Raw genomic sequence first — 22,079 nt, 5'->3', positions numbered from 1 at the left:
CCTTTTTCCCCTCGGTCGTCCAGCGGTCCAACCGATTCTCTTGCCGGCTTCCTGCTTTTAATATACCGAAATAAATTTTTACTATGTTTTTTTGCCTCTAATGCTATCTTTTTTTTGTAATCCCTCTTGGCCTTCTTTATCTGCGCCTTGCATTTGCTTTGACACTCCATATGTTGCTTCTTGTTATTTTCAGGCAGTTCCTTCTTCCATTTTCTGAAGGCGTTTCTTTTAGCCCTAATAGCTTCCTTCACCTCACTTTTCAACCACGCCGGCTGTCTTTTGGACTTCCATCTTTCTTTTGTAATTCGCAGAATATATTTGGCCTGGGCCTCTAGGATGGTACTTTTGAACAGCGTCCGCACCTGTTGTACAATTTTTACCCTCTCAGTTGCCCCTCATTCAAACAGATAATCAGGTTGCAATGTATTACACCAACACCAGGGGGCACTGGATCACATCCTCTGTGTCAGGAGGCCATCCAAATGTGGTGCTGGGCTTGCCAACACAGCATGTTCCTTCGGGTCACTTATCTGACAGGCAAAAACAATCTGGCTGACAGAGCAGGGTCATGCAACCGAATGAGTGATCTCTCAATATGGGCATTCCACACAAGATCTTCTGAGCCATCCCCTTGGTGGATCTCTTTGCCACTCAGCTGAATCACAAAGTCCCTCGGTTCTGCTCCAGGCTTCAGACCCTTGACAGACTAGCATCAGATGCCTTCCTCCTGCATTGGAGGACAGGTCTGTTGCCTGCGTATCCTCCCATTCCTCTTGAAGACTTTGCTGAAACGCAAGAAAAGACCACAAGACCATGATCTGAATCGCGCCCTCCTGGCATCGGCTGATCTGGTTCCCTCTTTTTCTGGCGTTATCCTCCGAAGAATCATGGAGATTGGAATATTTTCCAACCCTCATCACACGGAATGAGGGATCTCTTCTACATCCCAACCTTAAGTCTTTGGCCCTTACAGCCTTGATGTTGAGAGCCTAGAATTTGCTTCTCTCAGTCTGTCAAGAGTGTCTCACAGGCCTTGCTGGTTTCCAGTAAAGATTCCACTAAGAGGTGTTATTCTTTCTAATGGAGGTTTGCCATCTGGTGTGAGGGCAAGGCCTTAGATCCTGTTTACTGTCCTACACAGTTCCTGCTTGAATACCTTCTTCATCTTTCCTAGTCTAAAGACCAACTCCGTCAGGGTTCACATCAGTGCAATTAGTGCTTATCATCAACGTGTAAAGGGTATTCTCTTGTTACTATGTAAGCCACATTGAGCCTGCGATGAGCGGGAAAGCGCGGGGTACAAATGTAATAAATAAATAAGCCCCTCTCTGAACAGCCTCAAGTTTCTCGCTTTATGAGAGGTTTGCTTTTGTCAAAGCCCCCTGTCAAACCACTGCCTGTGTCATGGGACCTCAGTGTCATTCTCACCCAGCTGATGACAGCTCCTTTCGAGCCACTGAGTTCCTGCCATCTGAAGTACTTGACCTGGAAGGTTATTTGCTTGGTGGCTGTTACTTCAGTTCATAGAGTCAGTGAGCTCCAAGCTCTAGTAGTGGATGCACCTTCTAAGTTTCATCACAACAGAGCAGTCCTCCACACGCACCCTAAATTCCTACCAAACGCTATGTCGGAGTTCCATCTGAACCAGTTGATTGTCTTGCCAACATTCTTTCTCCGACCTCATGCCCATCCTGGCGAGAGCACCTTATATACCTTGGACTGCAAGAGCATTGGCCTACTACATGGAGTGGACAAGGCCCCATAGACAGTCTGCCCAACTTTTTCTTTCTTTTGACCTCAACAGGATGGGGGTTACCATTGGGAAACGCACAATCTCTAATTGGCTGGCGGATTGCATTTCTCTCACATGCCCGGGCTGGGCTGACCCTGGAAGGTCTTGTCAAGGCTCACAATGTCAGAGCCATGGCCATGTCGGTAGCCCACTTGCAGTCAGCCTCCATTGAAGAAATTTGCAAGGCTACAATGTGGTTTTAAGTCCTCACATTCACAACTCATTACTGCCTCAAGCAGGATACCCGACGCAATAGTCGGTTCGGGCAGACACTGTTGCAGAATCTGTTTGGGGTCTAGAATCCAACTCCACCCCCCCCAGCCCATTTTATTCTTTTCCAGACTGCACTCTCACTCAGTTGTATGTAGTTTCAGGTTATTCTGATTTATGGCCTCACCGTTGCGAGGCCCAATTGACTAAAGTTTGTTGTTTTGGTGAGCCTAGATGCTAAGGATACCCCACTTGTGAGAATTAATGGCCTGCTTATCCTCGGAAAAGTAAAGATACTTACCTGTAGCAGGTATTCTCACAAACCCTCCTGCTTCCTCTAGGAATTGTCTCCTATTTGTATTTTTCTTGCTGTAGTATTTAACTGCGGTAACCGCACCCTCGCGGCAGGTGGGAAGGCACCCGCGTTGGTGCGTGTCTCACACTCCACAAAGTTCTTAAAGCTTGTTATAAAGCCCAGACTGGGCAATGCATTATTCACTTGTGAGAATATAAGGCCTACTGTCCTCGAAGAATACCTGCTACAGGTATCTTCGCTTTACTGATTACAACAGATCAAAGGAAACTTACACTGCTTCAGTCTACCATGATCCTCCAGGTGCACATTATGCTGGTGAGGGGTACCTGCCTACCAGCATAACAACCTATAATTAGGTTTGTTTCAAAAGGCATACCCTACCGACCCAACTTAAATGCCTGAACTCTGCAACACAACAAAACTTAAGTATGTAATGGACATAACTCAACTCTTCCCTAATGTGGCAGTGCTACATGAACTTTATCCTACCACATCACTTTGTATTTGTTCACCGGAGACTTCAAAGCCTCTCCGGTACTATGTAAGCCACATTGAGCCTGCAAATAGGTGGGAAAATGTGGGATACAAATGTAACAAATAAAACAAATAAAATAAATAATCCCTCCTATATCCACAGAACACATACAGTATACTCATTGGCTGGTAGGCACTCTGGGATTTGAGCTGACAGTCTTGGAGTTTGGAAGGCAGGAGTTTAGATGAGCCACTAGAGCACACAGGAGACAGACTCATCTGTAGTAATTTGGCTTTCAGAAGCAGGATGCAAACACACCTATGGACAAGGTGAGGAAATGGTGGAGGACCTAGTGAACTGGAACACATAAGATGAAGCTAGAAGACTGGCTCCACAGTATAGTTGGACATTTATTTCTTGCTTGCTATCTATTCTCCAGACCTTGCCTCCTGGGTCCCAGGTCCTACACTTGCTCTCTGTATGCTACATAGTAGATGATGGCAGATAAATACCTGTATTATCCATCCAGTCTGCCTAACAAGATCAACATATGCATACTTGATTTTGTGCCATTTTCAGAGCACAGACCATAGATGTCAGCTCAGCACTGGCCTTATTACTACTGAAGCTGTCATCAAAACCCCATTCCAACCACAAACGGCACAGACTGTAGAAATTTGCCCAGCCATAGCTTTGGCCTCCCAATTACTGGTGTTGTCATCTAATCAGCGCAAAGTTTATTTGGTTCCATTATTTCCATACAGGATTCCTTTGTGTTTATCCCATGCATTTTGAGGTCAGTTACTATTTTCATCTCTACCACCTCCTGTGGAAGGGCATTTCTCATATATTTTAGAATCGGCTGTATGTCAGCAAATCCTGTTTTAAAATACATGATGTACAGAGTTGGATGTTCATCATATTCGGAGTTGGATGCCCCTTCTAAAATGCCACTCCATGTCCACATGCTGTACCAAGACATTTACTATTAACTACATTTAAAGGCGACACACCCAGGGGCATGCATGCTTTGGGTGGGATTGGAAAAGAACAGGACTAGATTGTCTTTATAAGATTTTTTATACACGATCTAGCCACAAAAAGCAGGTGCAAGTTTCAAAGGAAAAGCACATGAATCTTTCCCAGTGAAATATGGTGCAAAGTCCATGGTTAAAATGTATTGGCAAAGTTTGATGAAAAGTGCATGGTTTGAACATTGCCACTTTAATAATATGAGAACTGGATATTTGAAATTTTATCAGGAGAATACAGGTTGGAGACAGGTGCTATTTCCTATTGTACTTGTTGATCTAGTAGTTTGAGACAGAACAGCACAATTCTATGAAGGCACTCTCAGAAGTAGTGTGTCCTCCTTTAGAATTCTTTGTCAGTTGCAATAGCATTTTCTTGCACATCTCCCATGTAAGTAGGCCAGAACCTACTCAGCTTCTCAGATTTTGCAGATTAAGATGTCAGGTTGATACAGTGGCAGGAAAAAAAAATACCTTAAAACTGCAAGAAACAAAAGCACACTAAAGTAAAAAAAAAAAAAAAAGAAAGGAATCCAATGTGAGCAGCATAGAGCCATAAAAGAGGCAAGACCAACCTAGTTACCTCTGCAGCATTCAGTAGGTGATGCTGAAATCTGAATGAATGACCTGATCAATACTGGTGTGAGACAATATAAGTAGTTTTGGGTTGGTAAGGGATGCATGAAGAAGAAAAACTACAATTTCAAACTGGCTCTGTGGTTCAGAAGACTAAATGCATACCTAGTACAAGGATTTGACATACAAACTGGTGTAATACCATGATGGCATTATTTTATGGAGTATAGATTTTTAAAAGACTAGAATCAAAATGATTTGCAGTCCTGTGAATGAAGAGAATTACTAGGCAATTAGCCAAAAAAATGTAAACACAAAGGCATTTCAGTAAAAGTGTATTTAAAAGTCAAGAGCAACTGGTCAGTTTGATGTGTGGCTGCCCCCTGCAGTATACAGCAAATACTGCTTCAAGCCCTCCCCCAAGTACTGCCCTATTCACCTATTAGTCTACAGTGACTATATGTAAATCATTTTTCCCCTCTCCATTTCACTGAAGGATCTCTTTAACATATTGGTTTGTTTCAATATAATCTTGCAATGGATGACTAAATTCCCTCAAATTTAAATACCGAGAAGACTACATTGCTTTTGGTGGATAAGACACACACTCCTGCAACAGGCAAACAAATTGAACTCTATTGTAATGCCTTTCCAAAATGTAGTTCCGCACTGTGCATTACCCTTGAGGGAATGCGCGTAGTATTGGGGTGTTTTTAAAAATGACACCTTTCTTCTTTCTCCCTCAATGATTCACAGAATTTAGTTCTCACAATTGGACTACTGTAATTCTTTTAAGATATTATACAGATCAAAGTTTGACAGAGTAACTCCACTTTTGAAATCATTACATTGGTTGTTGGAAAAAGGCAGACATATTCAAAATGTTTTGTTTAGCTTTCCATCTGATGCATGGAGAGTGCCCATCCTATTTGAGGATTTGATCTAACCTCATTTCTACTCATTCAGTACATTTACATAAGTTTTATCTTCCACCAGTCTCCTTTACTAAACTAGTCTCTTAAGTTGGTTAGTATAGTTACTCCAAGTCATTGGAATTCCTTACCCATAGAAATTAGAGGTGAATCTAATTAAGATTTAAAACGCTTCTGAAAGCTTGGCTAACTTGTTAAATACCCATACTATCAATGACTATCACACTGTAAATTCTTAATTTCTTTTATGTTTTAATCAAAAATGGTCTAGAATTTCCAGTTGTGATAGGGTATTTAAAAACAAAAAACTATTCATCACCATGATCAGAAAGTGACAAAAGCAGTTCAATTTTATGATTCATAATGTGATAGGGAACCCCAATTTTGTTAAGTTCTTTCTTATTAGTTTTACATATCTGATCATTTTAACTTCAAAAGACGTGTCTGGATTATTTTAAATCTCCCTTTAAAATATCCTGATTTTAAAATCATGGACACTGTGCTCCAATCCCAAGAAATGCTTCCCCTCAGAGGTGTTACCTGGTTTGACTCAGGGGCAATGTCTCCAAATGGGTTAATGTCACATATGGCAGTAATGAACCTTACTTCTGATCAAAATTCTGCTGCATGACTAATATTCCGCCAATGTAGCTATGCTCATATTAGCCCTCTCAAGTCACTTCACTGGCTCCCTATCCATTTCCGCATACAGTTCAAACTCCTCTTATTGACTTATAAGTGCATTCACTCTGCAGCTCTTCAGTATCTCTCCACTCTCATCTCTCCCTACAATCACCAGGAACTCTGTTAACTGGGTACATCTCTCTTACCTGCACCCGTCTCCTCCACTGCTAACTCCAGACTCCGTTCCTTTTATCTTGCTGCACAATATGCCTGGAATAGACTTCCTGAGCCGGTATGTCAAGCTCCATCTCTGGCCGACTTCAAATCTAAGCTAAAAGCCCACCCTCTTGATGCTGCTTTTAACCCCTAACCCTTATTCACTTGTTCAGAACCCTTATTTTATCATCCTCACTTTAATATTCCCTTATCTCTTATCTGTCCTGTTTGTCCTAATTAGATTGTAAGCTCTGTCGAGCAGGGACTGTCTCTTCATGTTCAAGTGTACAGCGCTGCATACGTCTAGTAGCGCTATAGAAATGATAAGTAGTAGTAGTACTTCTAAGCTATAGTATGTTAAGTATGATTTCACTGCTAACACTCACTGTGGTACTTATCATACCAAAGAATTCCTTCTGAAGATGTTACATATTATTAGCAATCTATCCAGATGTGCTTGGAAATCCTTTTTGATCAAGCCTGTGGCACCCAAAACTAAGGGAAATATTTCTGTATCTTTCTGCCACATTTTTATAGTCTTGGATTTTATTTCTTGATACTTGAGGATCTTCTTCTCCACATGATTTACAGCGTAATCGTTTAGAACTGGAATTTCTATGATCAATGCCATTTTGGTGTTTCTCTTTTTCAGGTTTTTTGCATCCACCTTTTTATTGGTTGGAATGGGGATGTCCTAGGTTATCAATTTCTTCATTCTCCACAAGTCTCATTGGGTAAATGCCACCTTGGTTTGCTTTGTAACATCTGAGATGATGTCTAAGTGAACTGATTTCTGCTGCCCTGTACTGAATAACATACTACATTATAAAAGACCTACAAGCTATCACACTCTAGGAGGATGAATTACTGAAATGCATATTTTCTGCTCTGCCAATACTGGCTTTCTGATGACCACCCAATCTAAAGCAAAAGTTTATACAAAAAACAACCTTCTAACCGAAGCTCAAAAGGAAGAAACTTGCAACATACCAAGATTTAAACTGTGTTGGCATTATGACAGGCATTATCTTCAAGGGAAAAATGGTCAGTATAACTGGATTCTACTCATGCTCTTCTTCTAATGTAGTATATATTATTCAATACAGAAAGTGTGCAATGTGGGGGGATATAAAACTTGCAAGCCAAAGTGACACCTCAACTGGGGAGGACTTACCAATGATCTTTTAATCAGGATGCTAAAAGGGAGTGCTAAAACAACCTAGGAATGTAGCCTTTTCAAGTTATAATCAAATACTTTGAAAGCTAACAAAAATGACTAACAAAATCTGGGATCCCCATCAAAGCATCATAAAATTGCACTGCTTTGTCACACATCACATCTATCCTTCCCTCTACCTCACTTAGGGGGTCTTTTACTTATATAGGAATATAAAGGGCATCTCAGTGTTTAGTGCCAGTTGATTTTTAGCATGAGCTAAAAATGCTAGCTCACTTTAGTAAAAGACCCCCTTATATATTCTAATATTGTTGTCTTCCGCTCACTCTGCCCTGGCCTGAGGAGGTGGAGGGGTTACATTCTGAATGCTATTAAGGGGTCCAGCTTTAAAATGGTGTCATGGGTTGTGCTCAGGTGTCCACGGTAACTTATGGACCTGTACACACACGGGCATTTTTGTACTAATCAGTTAACGCAGCTACACTGCTGTGTGTTGCTTAGTACGTGAACCTTTATCACCTATGAAACAGGTGGTGCTAAGGGCTCATATGTTATCCTTTTTTAATGGCTACACACTAATGGGAAAATTAGCATGTGGCCATTAATACAAAAAAATAGGAAATGCAGCATTTCACTGCTGCAGTAAAAAATGGCCTTAAAGCGCAGGAAAGGCTTGTGTAAGATTGTGCTAAGGCCACTTTTTACTGCAGTTTGGTAAAAGGGCCTATAAGTTAGTTTGTTACATTTGTACCCCGCACTTTCCCACTCATGGCAGGCTCAATGCGGCTTACATAGGGCAATGGAGGGTTAAGTGACTTGCCCAACCCAATACAAAGTTATTAACTTTATAGCGCTCTGTTTTGTTTTCTTATTCAGTCTGCTGGCACATATGTAGATGACAATCTGGAACCTGAGGATAAAAAAAAAATTCTTAAAATGTATCAGATTTTTATTTACAAAATTTTTTTAAAAGTTACATTCTTCTTTCCCCCTGTTGTATTTCCAAACATTCCCTTATTAATGGAAAGAACATTTCTTTAAAACAATAAATGTCAGGTTACAATTTCTTGATTAGCCACTGGTATCTCGGCACACCCGTTTAAAAGTACATTGTCCAACAGTGATTCTATTGGGAAAAATGCTCACAAGTTCTCCCATGAAAAAGAATAAAGTAGAATCCGCTTAGGGGGACTGTCGCTCCTTCTTCAGTAACAGATGACACTGGATAGTACGGATTCGATCCTTAGCAGGTGCAAACTCTGGCTGCAACTTCAGCGTTGACTCATACCATTTCATAGCTTTTTCAAACTCCTCCTGCCAACAAAATGGATTTTAAACATGAGCCATCTATACAGAAAACCTAGAAACACGAGTTTTACCTTCTAAGTACAGATTTACTAAGTCAGTCCATTATAAAGATCTCTCCAAACTGTTGGCTGACTTTTGCTATGTCAAACACAGTAACATAGTAGATGACGGCAGAGAAAGACCTGCACGGTCCAGCTAGTCTGCCCAACAAGATAAAACTCATATGTGCTACTTTATGTGTATACCTGACCTTGATTTGTGTCTGCCATTTTCAGGGCACAGACCGTAGAAGTCTGCCCAGCACTAGCCCCGCCTCCCACCACCGACTCTGCCACCCAATCTCTGCTAGGCTTCTAAGGATCCATTCCTTTGGAACAGGATTCCTTTATGTTTATCCCACGCATTTTTGAATTCCGTTACCGTTTTCAACCCAGAAATTTAGGAATTCTAAGGCATTGCTAACGCTCGTTTAGAATGCTGTAACAGTGATAAAGGAAAAGTCATTTAAGTTTCACTAAGTGCACTGTGACATACTAAGGGAATGGGTATCTATTTTTGGATTCAACAGAGAGCCCATGCCTTTCTAGTAATAGCTGAAGGCAAGTTATCTCTGGGTACAGTACTTACTTCCCTGTCCCCAGAGGGATTACAGACTAAGGGCTCTACTTACTAACATGCAGCAACCAATTGTGTGTCGATGCACATTAAATTACAACATTATATTTGAATCAGATCTGTATTTAACCCTTTAGCATGTAATGACTAAAATCTTGCAATCTAAGGTAAAACATGGAAAAATGGGTAGAGCCTGTGGCAAACAAATTCAGCCCCCCTCCAAACCCAAATAACCCAGAAAGTTAGGAGTTCTAAGGCATTGCTAACCCTCGTTTAGAATGCTGTAACAGTGATAAAGGAAAAGTCATTTAAGTTTCACTATGTGCACTGTGACATACTAAGGGAATGGGTATCTATTTTTAGAAGCTATTCACCTTCCATCCTTTATTAAGAACAAACTTAAATGAGTCATTTCCATTCTGAGTCCCTTAGGGATCTATTATTGTAGTGTAGTGCTTTAACAAGCACTATTTACAGGGGCTCACTTTTATCTCTCACAGGATGTATTCACTATTTATGGGTGTTACTGCACACTGTGCTTAGTAAATAAACCTCTTAATTTGGGGAAAGGATATTTTTGGATTCAACAGAGCCCATGCCTTTATAGTAATAGCTGAAGACAAGTTCTCTCCAGGTACAGTACTTACTTCCCTGTCCCCAGAGGGATTACAGACTAAGGGCTCTACTTACTAACATGCAGCAACCAGTTAATGTGTGTCGATGAACATTAAATTCAGCTAAACCAAGGGAAGGTAATTTTATAATAGGTTGACAGGGCAAGAAAACACCTAAGGTTTATTTAGATTTCATTTAATGTGACTCAGAGTCCTAAATTTGTACCCAAGGCAATGGAAGCTGCAGTGGGATTTGAATTGGGCTTCCCTGGTTCTCGACCCTCTGCTCTAACCACTGGACTACTCTTCCACTCCTAATTATTGTTCTATGTTATGTATTTTTTTCCTTCTTGTTTTGGAATGGTTTTGCTCCATAGGCTTCTCCCTAGGAGTGGAGGAATGGCCTAGTGGTTAGAGCACCAGTCTTGCAATCCAGAGGTGGCCGGTTCAAATCCCACTGCTGCGCCTTGTGATCTCAGGCAAGTCACTTAAACCTCCATTGCCTCAGGTACAAACTTAGGTTGTGAGCCCTCCTGGGACAGAGAAATATCCAGTGTACCTGAATGTAACTCACCTTGAGCTACTACTGAAAAAGGTGTGAGCAAAATCTAAATAAATAAATAATGGTTAGTGCAGTGGGCCGAGAACCTGGGGAACTGGGTTCGATTCCCACTGCAGTTCCTTGTGCCCCTGGGCAAGTCACTCAACCCTCCATCACCCCAGGTACAATCTTAAACTGTGAGCCCACTAGGGACAGAGAAAGTAAGCCCACTAGGGACAGAGAAAGTACATGCATGTAATATATGTAACCTGCTTTGGATGTACCATAGAAAGGTGCTATATCAAATCCATGACCCTTTATATGACTTCCTTAGGCTTGTTATATTCTTGCCACCTTTTTCCCCCGCATTATGTTGTAGAAATTGTCTTAGCATAAATACATTTTTGATGTGTCTGAAATTTGGCAACAGAAAATTTAACAAATATAGGCCACAATACTTTATTCAGTTCTACGCAAGCAAGCGCAGTTTTGTACTGGAGCAACACAAAAATAAGCCCAAAATATTGCAAAGAATCATGAATTAGAGGTCCTTTCTTCAGGTACTACTTGCATTTTTGGAAGACTGTCATACTTCTTTTTAAAAAAAAAATCACTGCCGTTTGCATACCCTGTACTCCCTTATAATTTCAAACCCAGTGTTTAGTTCCATGGGTCTACCATAACTCAAACCCCTTTCCTTATATGCATGAGGAAGGGGAAGGTGGTGAAGTTTCCCATTTACCCACAGAAATCCCTTTGAAAATTGCCTCTATTAAGACTATGGACTGTGATTTTGGAAACAGCAGGTTCAATATTCAGCCCATGGCGGTCAAGGTGCTGAATTAAACTCGTATAGTCAATACCAGACCATGTCTGGGCTCTGGCTTTGAAAACCCAGGTAAGTGCAGTCATCTGGAAGTTAATCAGGAACTGGCTGATGCCCTATCCGCATACTTACCTGGTTAGCAGACTGAATACTGTTGTTAACTGGGTAAATCCCATCTCTGTCCCGACTCGCTGCTTGGCCAGTGGCGTGGTAGTCAGAAAAGATATTCAGCGGCAGTGCCTAGTTAAGTACCACTGAATATCCCCTTCCAGCCCGCTCAATGTGGTTTAACTAGGCAAAAGCTTCTCCTGTTCGGTTAACCCTTCTGAACATCAGACTTAGCATCTTTTACAAATTGCTTCCTTTTCACATTTTTAGCAATGCGGCCCTGTGAGAAGGTGTCATGGAAGACGTAAAGGATTGCTTTTCAACCCTGCTTTGATCGATAATGAACTCTGAAATCTTCTGTCTTTGACCGAAAGTAACTTTCCTTTTAAATACAAAAACAAATTGGAATGTGGAAGATAAGACACAGCTCTAATTAATTTGGGAGGATGGTTCTTGTTTTAGGAAGTTCAGCCTGGCCATCTGGACTTGGAAAGCATGTGACCACGTTCCCACAGTATGGCTTGTTTACTGAAACAGAGAAGCATTCTGTAATTTTCCTTAGCTCTGAACATGAGTTCTGAGCCCAATAAAAAGGGGAGTTTCTTTCAGTGAAATTGGGAGCTCATCTGTGACTAACGTATGTACTGTGCAGAGGACTTGTTCCTGGTCTAAAAAGCTCCTGGCTTTTGCTGTAACAGGCCCCCCCTAGCTGATGTTAAGAGCCTGGATGATGTAAGGACCAGTGATGATTGTATGTATAGTGTATTATTGCTTCTTTTCCTGGTCTAAGAACTCTTAGCATTGCTTTGATGTAGAGACCAGTGATGTAATGATTGTTTATATAGCTAATCATTGTATATACATAAATCATTGTAGAATTTAGCACCTTTAATAAAGGTTTCATTTATCTAATACGAATCCAAAAGAATCCACGGTAATTACTGAGTAGTCTGTGTCAGTGAGACAGGCTGTAAATCCATAGCAGTACAGAAGGTGAACCTAGTTTTTATTCCCACTATTGATACATACAATTTCTGCTATGAAATTAGAAAAGCCAGAGTCTCACTATTACAGCACTACAATCAATCGCAAGTCTAACATTAAAAATCAAGATTTTTCAAAACAAATTAGTTTCAAGGATGGTCCTTACAGTAATATTCTTTAAATTAAGTGTGGTGGTTACACCTTTTCAGTCATTATAATTTCAGTCTGACCCGAAGGAACCCGTTTTTAGACCTAGCTCTACTTCTGAAGTTCTCCTTGGAGGTCAGTGTTAAGCTGAATGCTCACTAGCTAAACAAACTAATTCCTGGAATCCTGCTTACTAAGTAGAATCTGAGCACTGAGTACTGATGTGTTGTGTACTGCATCATCTCATGCTTTTTCTTTGCTATCTACTCATCCCTGAGCTACAAATGGAGAGGTGTGAGCTTAATCCAAATACATACATACAGACCCAAGCGTGAGCCCAGGTGCATATATCACAATTTCATGCTGCATCCCTATAGACATGAGCTTGCCCCAAAGCACTCACCATGGCTACATAGACGTTGGCCAGTGTGAAATGATTGACGACAAAGTGCGGTGCAATTTCCATGGCCATAGTGGCAACAATAATAGCATCATTCCACAGCTTGGCATTGTGGAAAATATTTGCCAGGCTTATTAGTGGCACATCCTAGAAAAGTGAAAAACAGAGGAATCATTTCAAACGTGATTTTATTTCTTTCCTTGTCTGAACTTCTTAGACCACTCCTGAGCTTCTGGCCCAGTTGAAACACGCTTCAGTCGTGCTCCCTTACTTTTACAATGGGGAAGAATTAAGCAGCTGAGGCATCTTATGTCGCCAAGACTTTTTTTTTTTTAAGGCAATTTTCCCTCTATAACCCAGCTGTTATAGTGTCCTCAGTAGGGGGGTCATAGAATTCCCTTTAGATCCCAGCATTCCATCAATAGTGGTTGCTGTTGTGTGGTGATTTGAGATTTCTTCACCTCCTTTTTTTATATATGTGTTTACACAATGTAGCAGGTTGCAATTATAATGAAAACGGACAACATAAGACTTCTATATCATAAATACGCAACCCCTCATGAGCGTTGCCATGTACAGATTATTGTATTATGCATATGCTGCTTCATTCATCTTGTACAAATAACCAAAGTATGTAAGCAACATTGTACGTGCTACCATAAAACATTTGGCAATATTCAACTATTATGCTGTTTTGTATATTTAAATGTATTACACATACTTTCTTGTGCTTATAGAAGTTTATTGACATTCTCATTATTCAAATAGTGTATCAATCTGTAGTTAAAAGTCTTATGATGTATATGTATTGTTTTTGTTATTTATTTGATTCGGCTCAAGCCTTTGTTTTTCAACTTCAGGTTACAGTAAATAGACAAATCAATAGACGTTGATAAAAATATAAAGATAGTGGGATATAACAGTTAAATAAATAAAAACTTGACAACAAACTCTCACCAATGTTTGTCCAGCAGGCTTATGGATTCTGTTTTCCCACAATCAGGTCTAGATTTTTTTATTTTTTTTTAAATCAATCCACATAGAATAGGGTGCTTAGGGTTAAGGGTAGCTATTCTTCCTGGGCAAAAAAACAATTAAGACTTTATTGCTGCCCTCCCATCTTCCATCCTCTATCCCCCCCCCCCCCCCCCCCCCACTCCTCATATTAAGAGGCGCATCCAAGCAGTCGGTGAAAACTCAGTACAGGAAAGGGAAATTGAGCTGGGTAGGAAGAAAATGGCATAGTGGGCAGACTAATATCACATACCTTCATGTGATGTGGAGCGTAGTGCAAAGCTTGCCGTAGGCAATCTATGGCTTTCTTTCCTTGGCCTTTCACCCTCCAGTAGAGAGCTGCCATACTGGACAATACCCAGGAGGTCTGGTTCTAAAAGGAAGGAACAATAAAACAAATTAGAAATACAGTGCCACAGAGCAGCAAATATATAGCTCAGAAAAAGTTTATGAACCCTTGAGGATAGTATATATTGGCAAAGGGTATATTTTATTTATTCAACATAAAAAATTTGATCATGAGGATCTTTGCATGAAAACAAAAGTGTGTACCCTTCATTCAGTAAGCGATGTAACCTCCTTGAGCAGCAATAACTTCTGCTCAACAGTTCTAATTGTTGATCAGTGTTCTATGCTGAAATCCTGTGCTCAATGTGCGGTTGTGGCCAAAAAAGCAAACAAGATGCTAGGATATTAGGAAAGGGATAGTGAATAAGACCAAAAATACTATAATGTCTTTGTATCGCTCCATGGTGTGTCCGAACCTTGAGTATTGCGTTCAGTTCTGGCTGCCGTATCTTAAAATAAATATTTAGCGGAATTAGAAAAGGTTCAAAGAACAGCAACCAAAATGATAAAGGGGATAGAACCCCTCTCATATAAGGAAAGGCTAAAGAGGTTAGGGCTCTTCACCTTGGAAAAGAAACGGCCGAGGGAAGATATGATTGAGGTGCAGAACGAGTAGAAGTAAATCGATTTTTTACTCGTTTCAAAAGTACTAGGGGACACTCGAGAAAGTTATATGGAAATACTTTTAAAACAAATAGGAGGAAATATTTTTTCACTCAACGAATAGCTAAGCTCTGGAACTCTTTGCTGGAGGATGTGGTAACAGCGGTTAGTGTATCTGGCCTCTTAATGTTAAAAAAGGTTTGGACAAATTCCTGGAGGAGAAGTCCAATGTCTGCTATTGAGTCAGACATGGGAAGCAATTGCTTACCCTGGGATTTGTAGTATGGAGTGTTGCCATGATTTGGGTTTCTGCCAGGTACTTGTGACCTGGCTTGGCCACTGTTTGGAAAACAGGATACTGGGCTGGATGGACCATTGGTCTGACCCAGTATGGCTACTTTTATGTTCTTAACAATTTCAACTCTGCCATTTTGAGGGCTTCCATGCGTGAATGGCCCGTTTCAGCTCTTGCAACAATGTTTCAGTAGTTTAGGTTGATTTGGCCAACCCAAAACACAAAATCTCTTCCTCGTCAGTCATTCTTTAGTAAATTTACTTGAATGTTTTTTAAGGTTGTTGCTATGACTCACTTTCAGTTCAACTTCAGCTCATGGACAGATGCCCTAATAGTTTGACATCCTCCTCTAGACTTTTTATAAAAAGCAGACTTCATAATTTGACAGCAAAGCGGCAGTCCGTCAGCATGTTACTGCCACCACCATGGTTGATAGCTGGGATGAGGTTCTTACTTTGGAAAGCAGTGTTTGGTTTTCATCAAAGTAGAAGTTTGCAATTGTGATCAAAAGTTCTAATTTTGACTCCCCACCCAGAGAAAAGTATTCAGAATTCTTGTGTGTCATCTGATGTTCTCTGGAAAACTGGAAGTAGACAACAATATTCTTTTTAGAAAGCAATGGTTTTGTCACAGCTATCCTCCTCATGGACACCTTTCCCATTATGTATTTTCCTGATGTCCGAGTCCCATATCCCTTGCCAGTTTCACATTCCAGGGAAAAGGAGAAGGACAGCAACTACTGAGGGATTAAGGTGTCGTGCCTTAATCATTCCAGTGGACAGCTGCTCAATCAGAGCACCTTTCTGTACCCTAGACGTGACAAGTACCAGGTCTAAATAAAACTTCCATCTTTTTACACACAGATGTCCCTTCCCCTTATATGATAGGAGTTATCCAAATTTTGGGCCCTCCCAAAACATGCCCAGACCACACCCCCTTGCCACATGGAAATTCTGCAGCGTTAAACATCTCTACCCTGCCGTTTGAAAAATTGGGATTTGGACATATAAATACCAGTGCTCAAATGTCCAAAACAAGAATAGAACTATTAGACTTCATCCAAGCCTTGATAGCAAACAACCTAAAAAAAAAAAAAAAAAAAAAATGTTAGCTGTCGTCAACTGTTACCATTTGTAGACCACTTTTCCATCAGTGGATGGGCGGAGCACCAACTGTTTAAAGGATGGACTTGTAACCTTATCTTCTGCTTATCTACTTACCATATTTTTAAAAAGGGAACTAATTACTCTTTTTGTTATTAGGCCTAAAATCAAACACTATACATTGGAGGAAAAGAAAAACCTGAATGGATAACATAAATCACTGTACATCTCAATAATAGGCAAAGAACTACACTGAACTACACCCACAGAGTAAATTTGAACAGGTTCTCAAATTTCATAATAAAACTTAGGTAGGCCTTTTATTTCTTTTTATCAATAGGTACAAACAGCTCCTACACTTGAGGTATGGTAAAGAAACACTGTGCCCCTAAAGCTGCGGCTCTCTTTACAGCTTCTGCCTCTGTCCAAACTAAATGCTTGGTCCAAGGCAAGTCTGGCTTCGGTGGTGAGTAAGCTAATGGAAACACTTCTAAAGCGGAGGATTGTGAGATTTCTTGAATCGAATTGACTGCAGGACCCGAGGCAGCATGGCTCACTAGAGGCAGGTCTTGTCAGATGAATTCAATTGATTTCTCTGACTGGATGGCCAAACAGTTGGATGTGGGAGGGGCGCTAGATGTGGTGTACTTGGATTTTACCAAAGCCTTTGATATGGTTCTGAATAAGGTGGCTGATTAATAAACTGAGTGCCCTCAGTATGGGACCTTGAGTGACTGACTGGGTTAGAACTGGTTAAATGGGAGGAGACAGAGGGTAGTGGTAAATGAAGCTTACTCCGAGGAAAGGGATGTTATCAATGGTGTACCGCAGGGGTCGGTCCTCGGGCCAGCCCTTTTTAACATCTTTGGGAGTGATATTGTGAAAGGGCTGTCTGGTAAGGTTTGTCCGTTTGCGGATGATACCAAACTCTGTAATAGAGTGGACACCTCATGCCGGAAGGTGTGGATGGCATGAGGAAGGATCTAGCAAAGCTTGAAGAATAGTCTGATAGTTGGCAACTAAGATTTAATGCTAAGAAATGAAGGGTCATGCACTTGGGTTAAAAGAATTCAAGAGCACCGGGGGCGGGGGGGAATGAAGTGCTTCTGTGTATGAAAAGAAGAGCGGGACTTGGGGGTTTTTGTGTCTGACGAACTTAAGGTGTCCAAAAAGGTAGACAAGGCAACAGTCAAAGACAGAAGGATGCTTGGGTGCATAAGGAGAGGGATGACCAGCAGGAAAAAAAAAAAAAAAAAAAAAAGAGGTGATAGTGCCCTTGTATAAGTGTCTGGTGAGGCCCCATTTAGAATACTGTGTGCAATTCTGGAGACCTCACCTACACAGGATGGAGATGGTCCAGAGGGTTGCTACAAAACTGGTAAGCGGTTTCTGTCATAAAAACATATACAGACATGCTCAAGAACCTCAACATGCATATGCTGGAAGAGAGGGGATATGATAGCAACAACTAAATACCTCAGTGGCGTTACTGTACAGGAGGTGAGCCTTTTTCAAATGAAGAAAAACTCTGGAATGAGAGTGTATAGGATGAAGTTAAAAGGAAATAGGCTTAGGAGGAATCTAAGGAAATACTCTTTCACAGAAAGGGTGGTGGATGCGTGGAATGGCCTCCTGGTGGAGGTCGTGGAGATGAGGACTATGTCAGAATTTAAGAAAAGCGTGTGATAGGCACTTGGGATCCCTTAGGAGGAGGAGTTAGTGGCTACTGAGGAGAGGCAGACTGGATGGGCCATTTGGCCCTTATCTGCAGTCATGTTTCTAAGAGCATTGACTACTCTTGGAGGTCCTCTGGAAAGCTGATTAACAGTTACAGGAAATATTCAGTGGAAGTTGATTTTGCCCAAGGAGGTACCACCAGTTACTGAATGAAGTAGTCACATACCTTTTCACCCAAAAATACTTATTGCTGAATAATCAAAATATATTATTTTTACTTGAGCTATTCAATGGGGCTCTTTTTCTCTTGTCAGCATTTAGATATGATTTTAATCATGTTTTGAGTATAAATTGTGCTAAAATACAGACCATTCTAGGGGGTCAGACCCTTTCTCAGCTCTGTCCTTTAAATCCATTGCTATAGCCATTATCCTGTGCCCCATTATAGCTCACTTTATTGAAAAGGAGTATAATCATTTTTAACACTATGGCACACTTCATACACATGGGATCCAAACATGCTTTAAAAGTGTATTATTTGATAAACATGCAGAGGTTGGCAGATAGCGCCAGAGTCATGTAATCATGCTGGGGCAAGGGGATGTTTATTTATTTTGTTGCACTTGTATCCCATATTTTCCCACCTATTTGCAGGCTCAATGTGGCTTACAATGTTCCGTTATGGCGTTCGCCATTCCAAAGTAAAAGATAACAATTGGAGTTACATAGAGAACATGGATGATATAATAGGATTTGCCTTGTTGAAGAGATAGGTCTTCAGAGATTTACAAAAGTTAATTAGTTCGTAAATTGTTTTTAGGTTAAGTGGCAATGCATTCCACAACTGCGTACTCATGGAGGAGAAGCTAGACGCATATGTTAATCATGTTACCCTTCTAACCCCTTAAATGGAAGAGGGGGAAGAAGAGAAATTCACTTAGAACCATATGATTTAGATATTGTACTGTCACACAACTATCCCCCTTCAGGTTCCTTTGGATTTACTAGCTCTCCCCCACAGCACTAAAATAAACAGTCACTATTCTGACAAGGAGGACAATCTCACAAGTACAAGTTTTCACAAATGTCAACCTCACTACAAAGAAGCAACTAAAATATCCCTGAACATTACTGTGGCCCAGAACCTACAGGAAGTAGATTTGGGGGTTGGGGGGGGGGGGGGGGGCGGAAGAGGGCTGTCTGAATTAAAGACTTGCACGGGAACGGGGTTTGTAGGAATCCTGTGGAACCCGCAGGGTTGCCGCAGGGATGGAAGCAGTTCTGCAGGGATCTCGTGGGGATGGAAACAATTCCTGGAGGGGGGGGTCCCTTGGAAGTGTACACTGCACTTCTGCCAGCCTGTCACCTACCGAGTACCAAGTTCTTTGAGTGCTGTCTCATCCTCCTCCTCACTTTAACAGTACAGATGCAGAAAGTTTCAATTAATGAGGTGGTAGAGACACAAATGGTGACGGAATTCAAAAAGGCATGGGATGAACACAGAGGATCTCTAATTAGAAAATGAAGTTAAAAAAAAACTTAAATGGCTGCATGTGTGTGGATGTGTTGAGTGACGCTTAGATGGTGACTCCGGCTGTGATGAACTAGGGCCGATTTGTACTGTCTGTGTCTCATATATGGCAATGATGGGATGGGCTGGAAAGGGCTTAGACAGCTTTAGTTTCTGGAACACAAGGAACGTGCTGCACAGACTTTTATGGTCTGTGTACTGCAAATGAGATGAATAGGCTGGAGTGGGCTTCGACAGCAACTCCAGCAGTTGGAACATAAGGATAGGGCCGGGTGGACTTCTATGGTCTGTATCCCAGAAATGCCAAAGACCATAATCAAGTATATAACAGTGGCGTAGCTATGGGTGGGCACAGGCCCATCCAATCTTGGCTCAGGCTTACCCAGCTGCAGCACCACTCTGCTCTCTTCCCCCGTCTCCTCCGCGGCATTCCGGCATCTGCACTGTGTTGGTACAGGTGTCCTAAGTCCCTGCAGCAATTCATTCTTGTGGCTTGCGCCAGCCCCGCAGGCTTCTATCTGCCGCGTTCCGCAAGAAAGGAAACAGGTAATGACGTCAGCAAAGTCAGGACGTGGCAGATGGAAGCCTGCGGGGCCGACGCAAGCAGCGAGAATGAATCGCTGCAGGCGCCGAGGACGCCTGTGCCAACACTGGGGAGAGATGGACTGTAGAGACAGAAGCGCAGATGCTGGGATGCCGCCGCAGAGGAGAGGGAGAAGATGTGGGATAGGTGAAAAACCCCCCTCTTATGTTCTTAAAAAATATCTCCGGGAAGATATTTGTGGTGTATGGTTGGTGGTGGTGGGGGTGGGGGGGGGGGGGGGGGGGGGGGGAGGTGGGCACGTGCGCATGGAAGGGCCCATCCAAAATACTGAGTCTGGCTATGCCTCTGGTATATAATATCACATTCATTGTTGTTTTAACCATGAATTGATAATGAGTGTGACTATTGGACACATGGGATGGACTGTTCAGGTTTTTATCTGCTGTCACTTACTATGTTACTATTAATCCTCTCTGCTCCCGGGCTGACACGCAGGCCTCAGCTCTGATACAGGCACAAGCATCAGATGTCACCTGACCTACTTTTGCGTGCAAATGGTGAAATCCGAGACAAGTCTTACATGTACACACCAGAGTGTTCGAAGTATCAGCTTCTGTTCCTTCCATGTCTGCAGTGCTGCGACTCGAACCGAGAGAGCGAGCTGACTAGAATTTTTTTTTTTTATGTACCATTAAATTCTTGCGGGACTGTGTGGGGACAGGCTAAATTCTTGCAGGACTGAGTGAGGATGGGTAAGATTTCTGTCCCCATTCAACTCTCTAGTCTGAATCCTAGGCTGGACCTGTTTCTCTTCCTGAATATAGACTGGGCGGAGAAATTAACATAAGTGCCATTTATTTTGCTAAGCAGAGAAACATTCCAGTACTCTGCAAAGTGTTGAAGACTGGAAATAAAGAAACAAGGGGAATACCTTGTTTAATGCAAGATAAAGACATTTGAGTTAAGCTGAAATCTTATTATAAGCCAGCCAGAACGAGGTAATAGGGTGGAGCTATCCAAAGACTTTAAAAAACAACTGTGCTATCAATATCTGGAAAGTCATAGAACATTTATCTTCTTGTGTTTAAGACTGCATCCATTAGATGACATCAGAGTGCAAATAATTCTACGACTATATCAGGTTCCAATCAATAGATTGAGGTCGTAGAATGTGGGCACAGCACTATGAAAATCAGTGATTTATCCCAATACTAGTAAAAAAGGCCCGTTTCTGACACAAATGAAACGGGCGCTAGCAAGGTTTTCCTCAGAGTGTGAATGTTTGAGAAAGTGTATGTGAGAGTGACCGTGTGAGAGAGAGAGTGTGTTTCATACAGATACAGTGTGTGCGAGAGAGAGAGAGTGTGTGTGTGTGTGAGACACAGACTCTCTGTGAGACTGAGTGTATGAGACCAAGAGAGTGAATGTGATACAGTGTGACACAGAGTGTGTGAGAGTGAGAGAGAGAAAGACATTGACTGTGAGAGAGAGAGAGAGAGAGAGAGAGAGAGAGAGAGAAAGACATTGACTGTGAGAGAGAGAGAGAGAGAGAGAAAGACATTGACTGTGAGAGAGAGAGGGAGAGAGAGAGAAAGACATTGACTGTGAGAGAGAGAGGGAGAGAGAGAGAAAGACATTGACTGTGAGAGAGAGAGAGAGAGAGAAAGACATTGACTGTGAGAGAGAGAGAGAGAGAGAAAGACATTGACTGTGAGAGAAAGAGAGAGAGAGAAAGACATTGACTGTGAGAGAAAGAGAGAAAGAAAGACATTGACTGTGAGAGAGAGAGAGAAAGAAAGACTGACTGTGTGAGAGAGAGAGAGAGAGAGAAAGAAAGACATTGACTGTGAGAGAGAGAGAGAAAGAAAGAAAGAAAGACATTGACTGTGAGAGAGAGAGAGAGAGAAAAAGAAAGACTGACTGTGAGAGAGAGAGAGAGAGAGAGAAAGAAAGAAAGAAAGAAAGAAAGACATTGACTGTGAGAGAGAGAGTGTGAGAGAGAGAGAGAGAGTGTGTGTGTGACAGAGATACCTCCCCCCCCTCTCTGGTGTCAGGCCCCCCCTCCCTCCCTC

At 41.7% G+C, this 22,079-nt stretch overlaps 1 protein-coding gene across 2 annotated transcripts in view; it reads right to left on the bottom strand.

The window, feature by feature from the left end:
- Positions 1 to 8,277: 8,277 nt before the first annotated feature.
- TTC17 (tetratricopeptide repeat domain 17) overlaps positions 8,278 to 22,079 on the bottom strand; it is a 194,194-nt gene continuing 180,392 nt past the window's right edge. Inside the window, exons 24-26 of one of the 2 annotated variants that reach the window (XM_030200804.1) lie at positions 14,160 to 14,279; positions 12,896 to 13,039; positions 8,278 to 8,663 (exon numbers count right to left, since the gene is read on the bottom strand). In XM_030200804.1, coding sequence (XP_030056664.1) covers positions 8,532 to 8,663; positions 12,896 to 13,039; positions 14,160 to 14,279 — 396 coding nt within the window. In that variant the 3' untranslated portion in view covers positions 8,278 to 8,531. The remainder of the gene's footprint in view (positions 8,664 to 12,895; positions 13,040 to 14,159; positions 14,280 to 22,079) is intronic. The other variant, XM_030200805.1, reaches the window with a different exon arrangement.

This window comes from Microcaecilia unicolor, chromosome 4 (assembly GCF_901765095.1).
Source record: "Microcaecilia unicolor chromosome 4, aMicUni1.1, whole genome shotgun sequence".
Taxonomy (NCBI): domain Eukaryota; kingdom Metazoa; phylum Chordata; class Amphibia; order Gymnophiona; family Siphonopidae; genus Microcaecilia; species Microcaecilia unicolor.
Note: the sequence above shows the minus strand (reverse complement) of the source record. Positions and strands in the feature narration are given on the sequence as shown.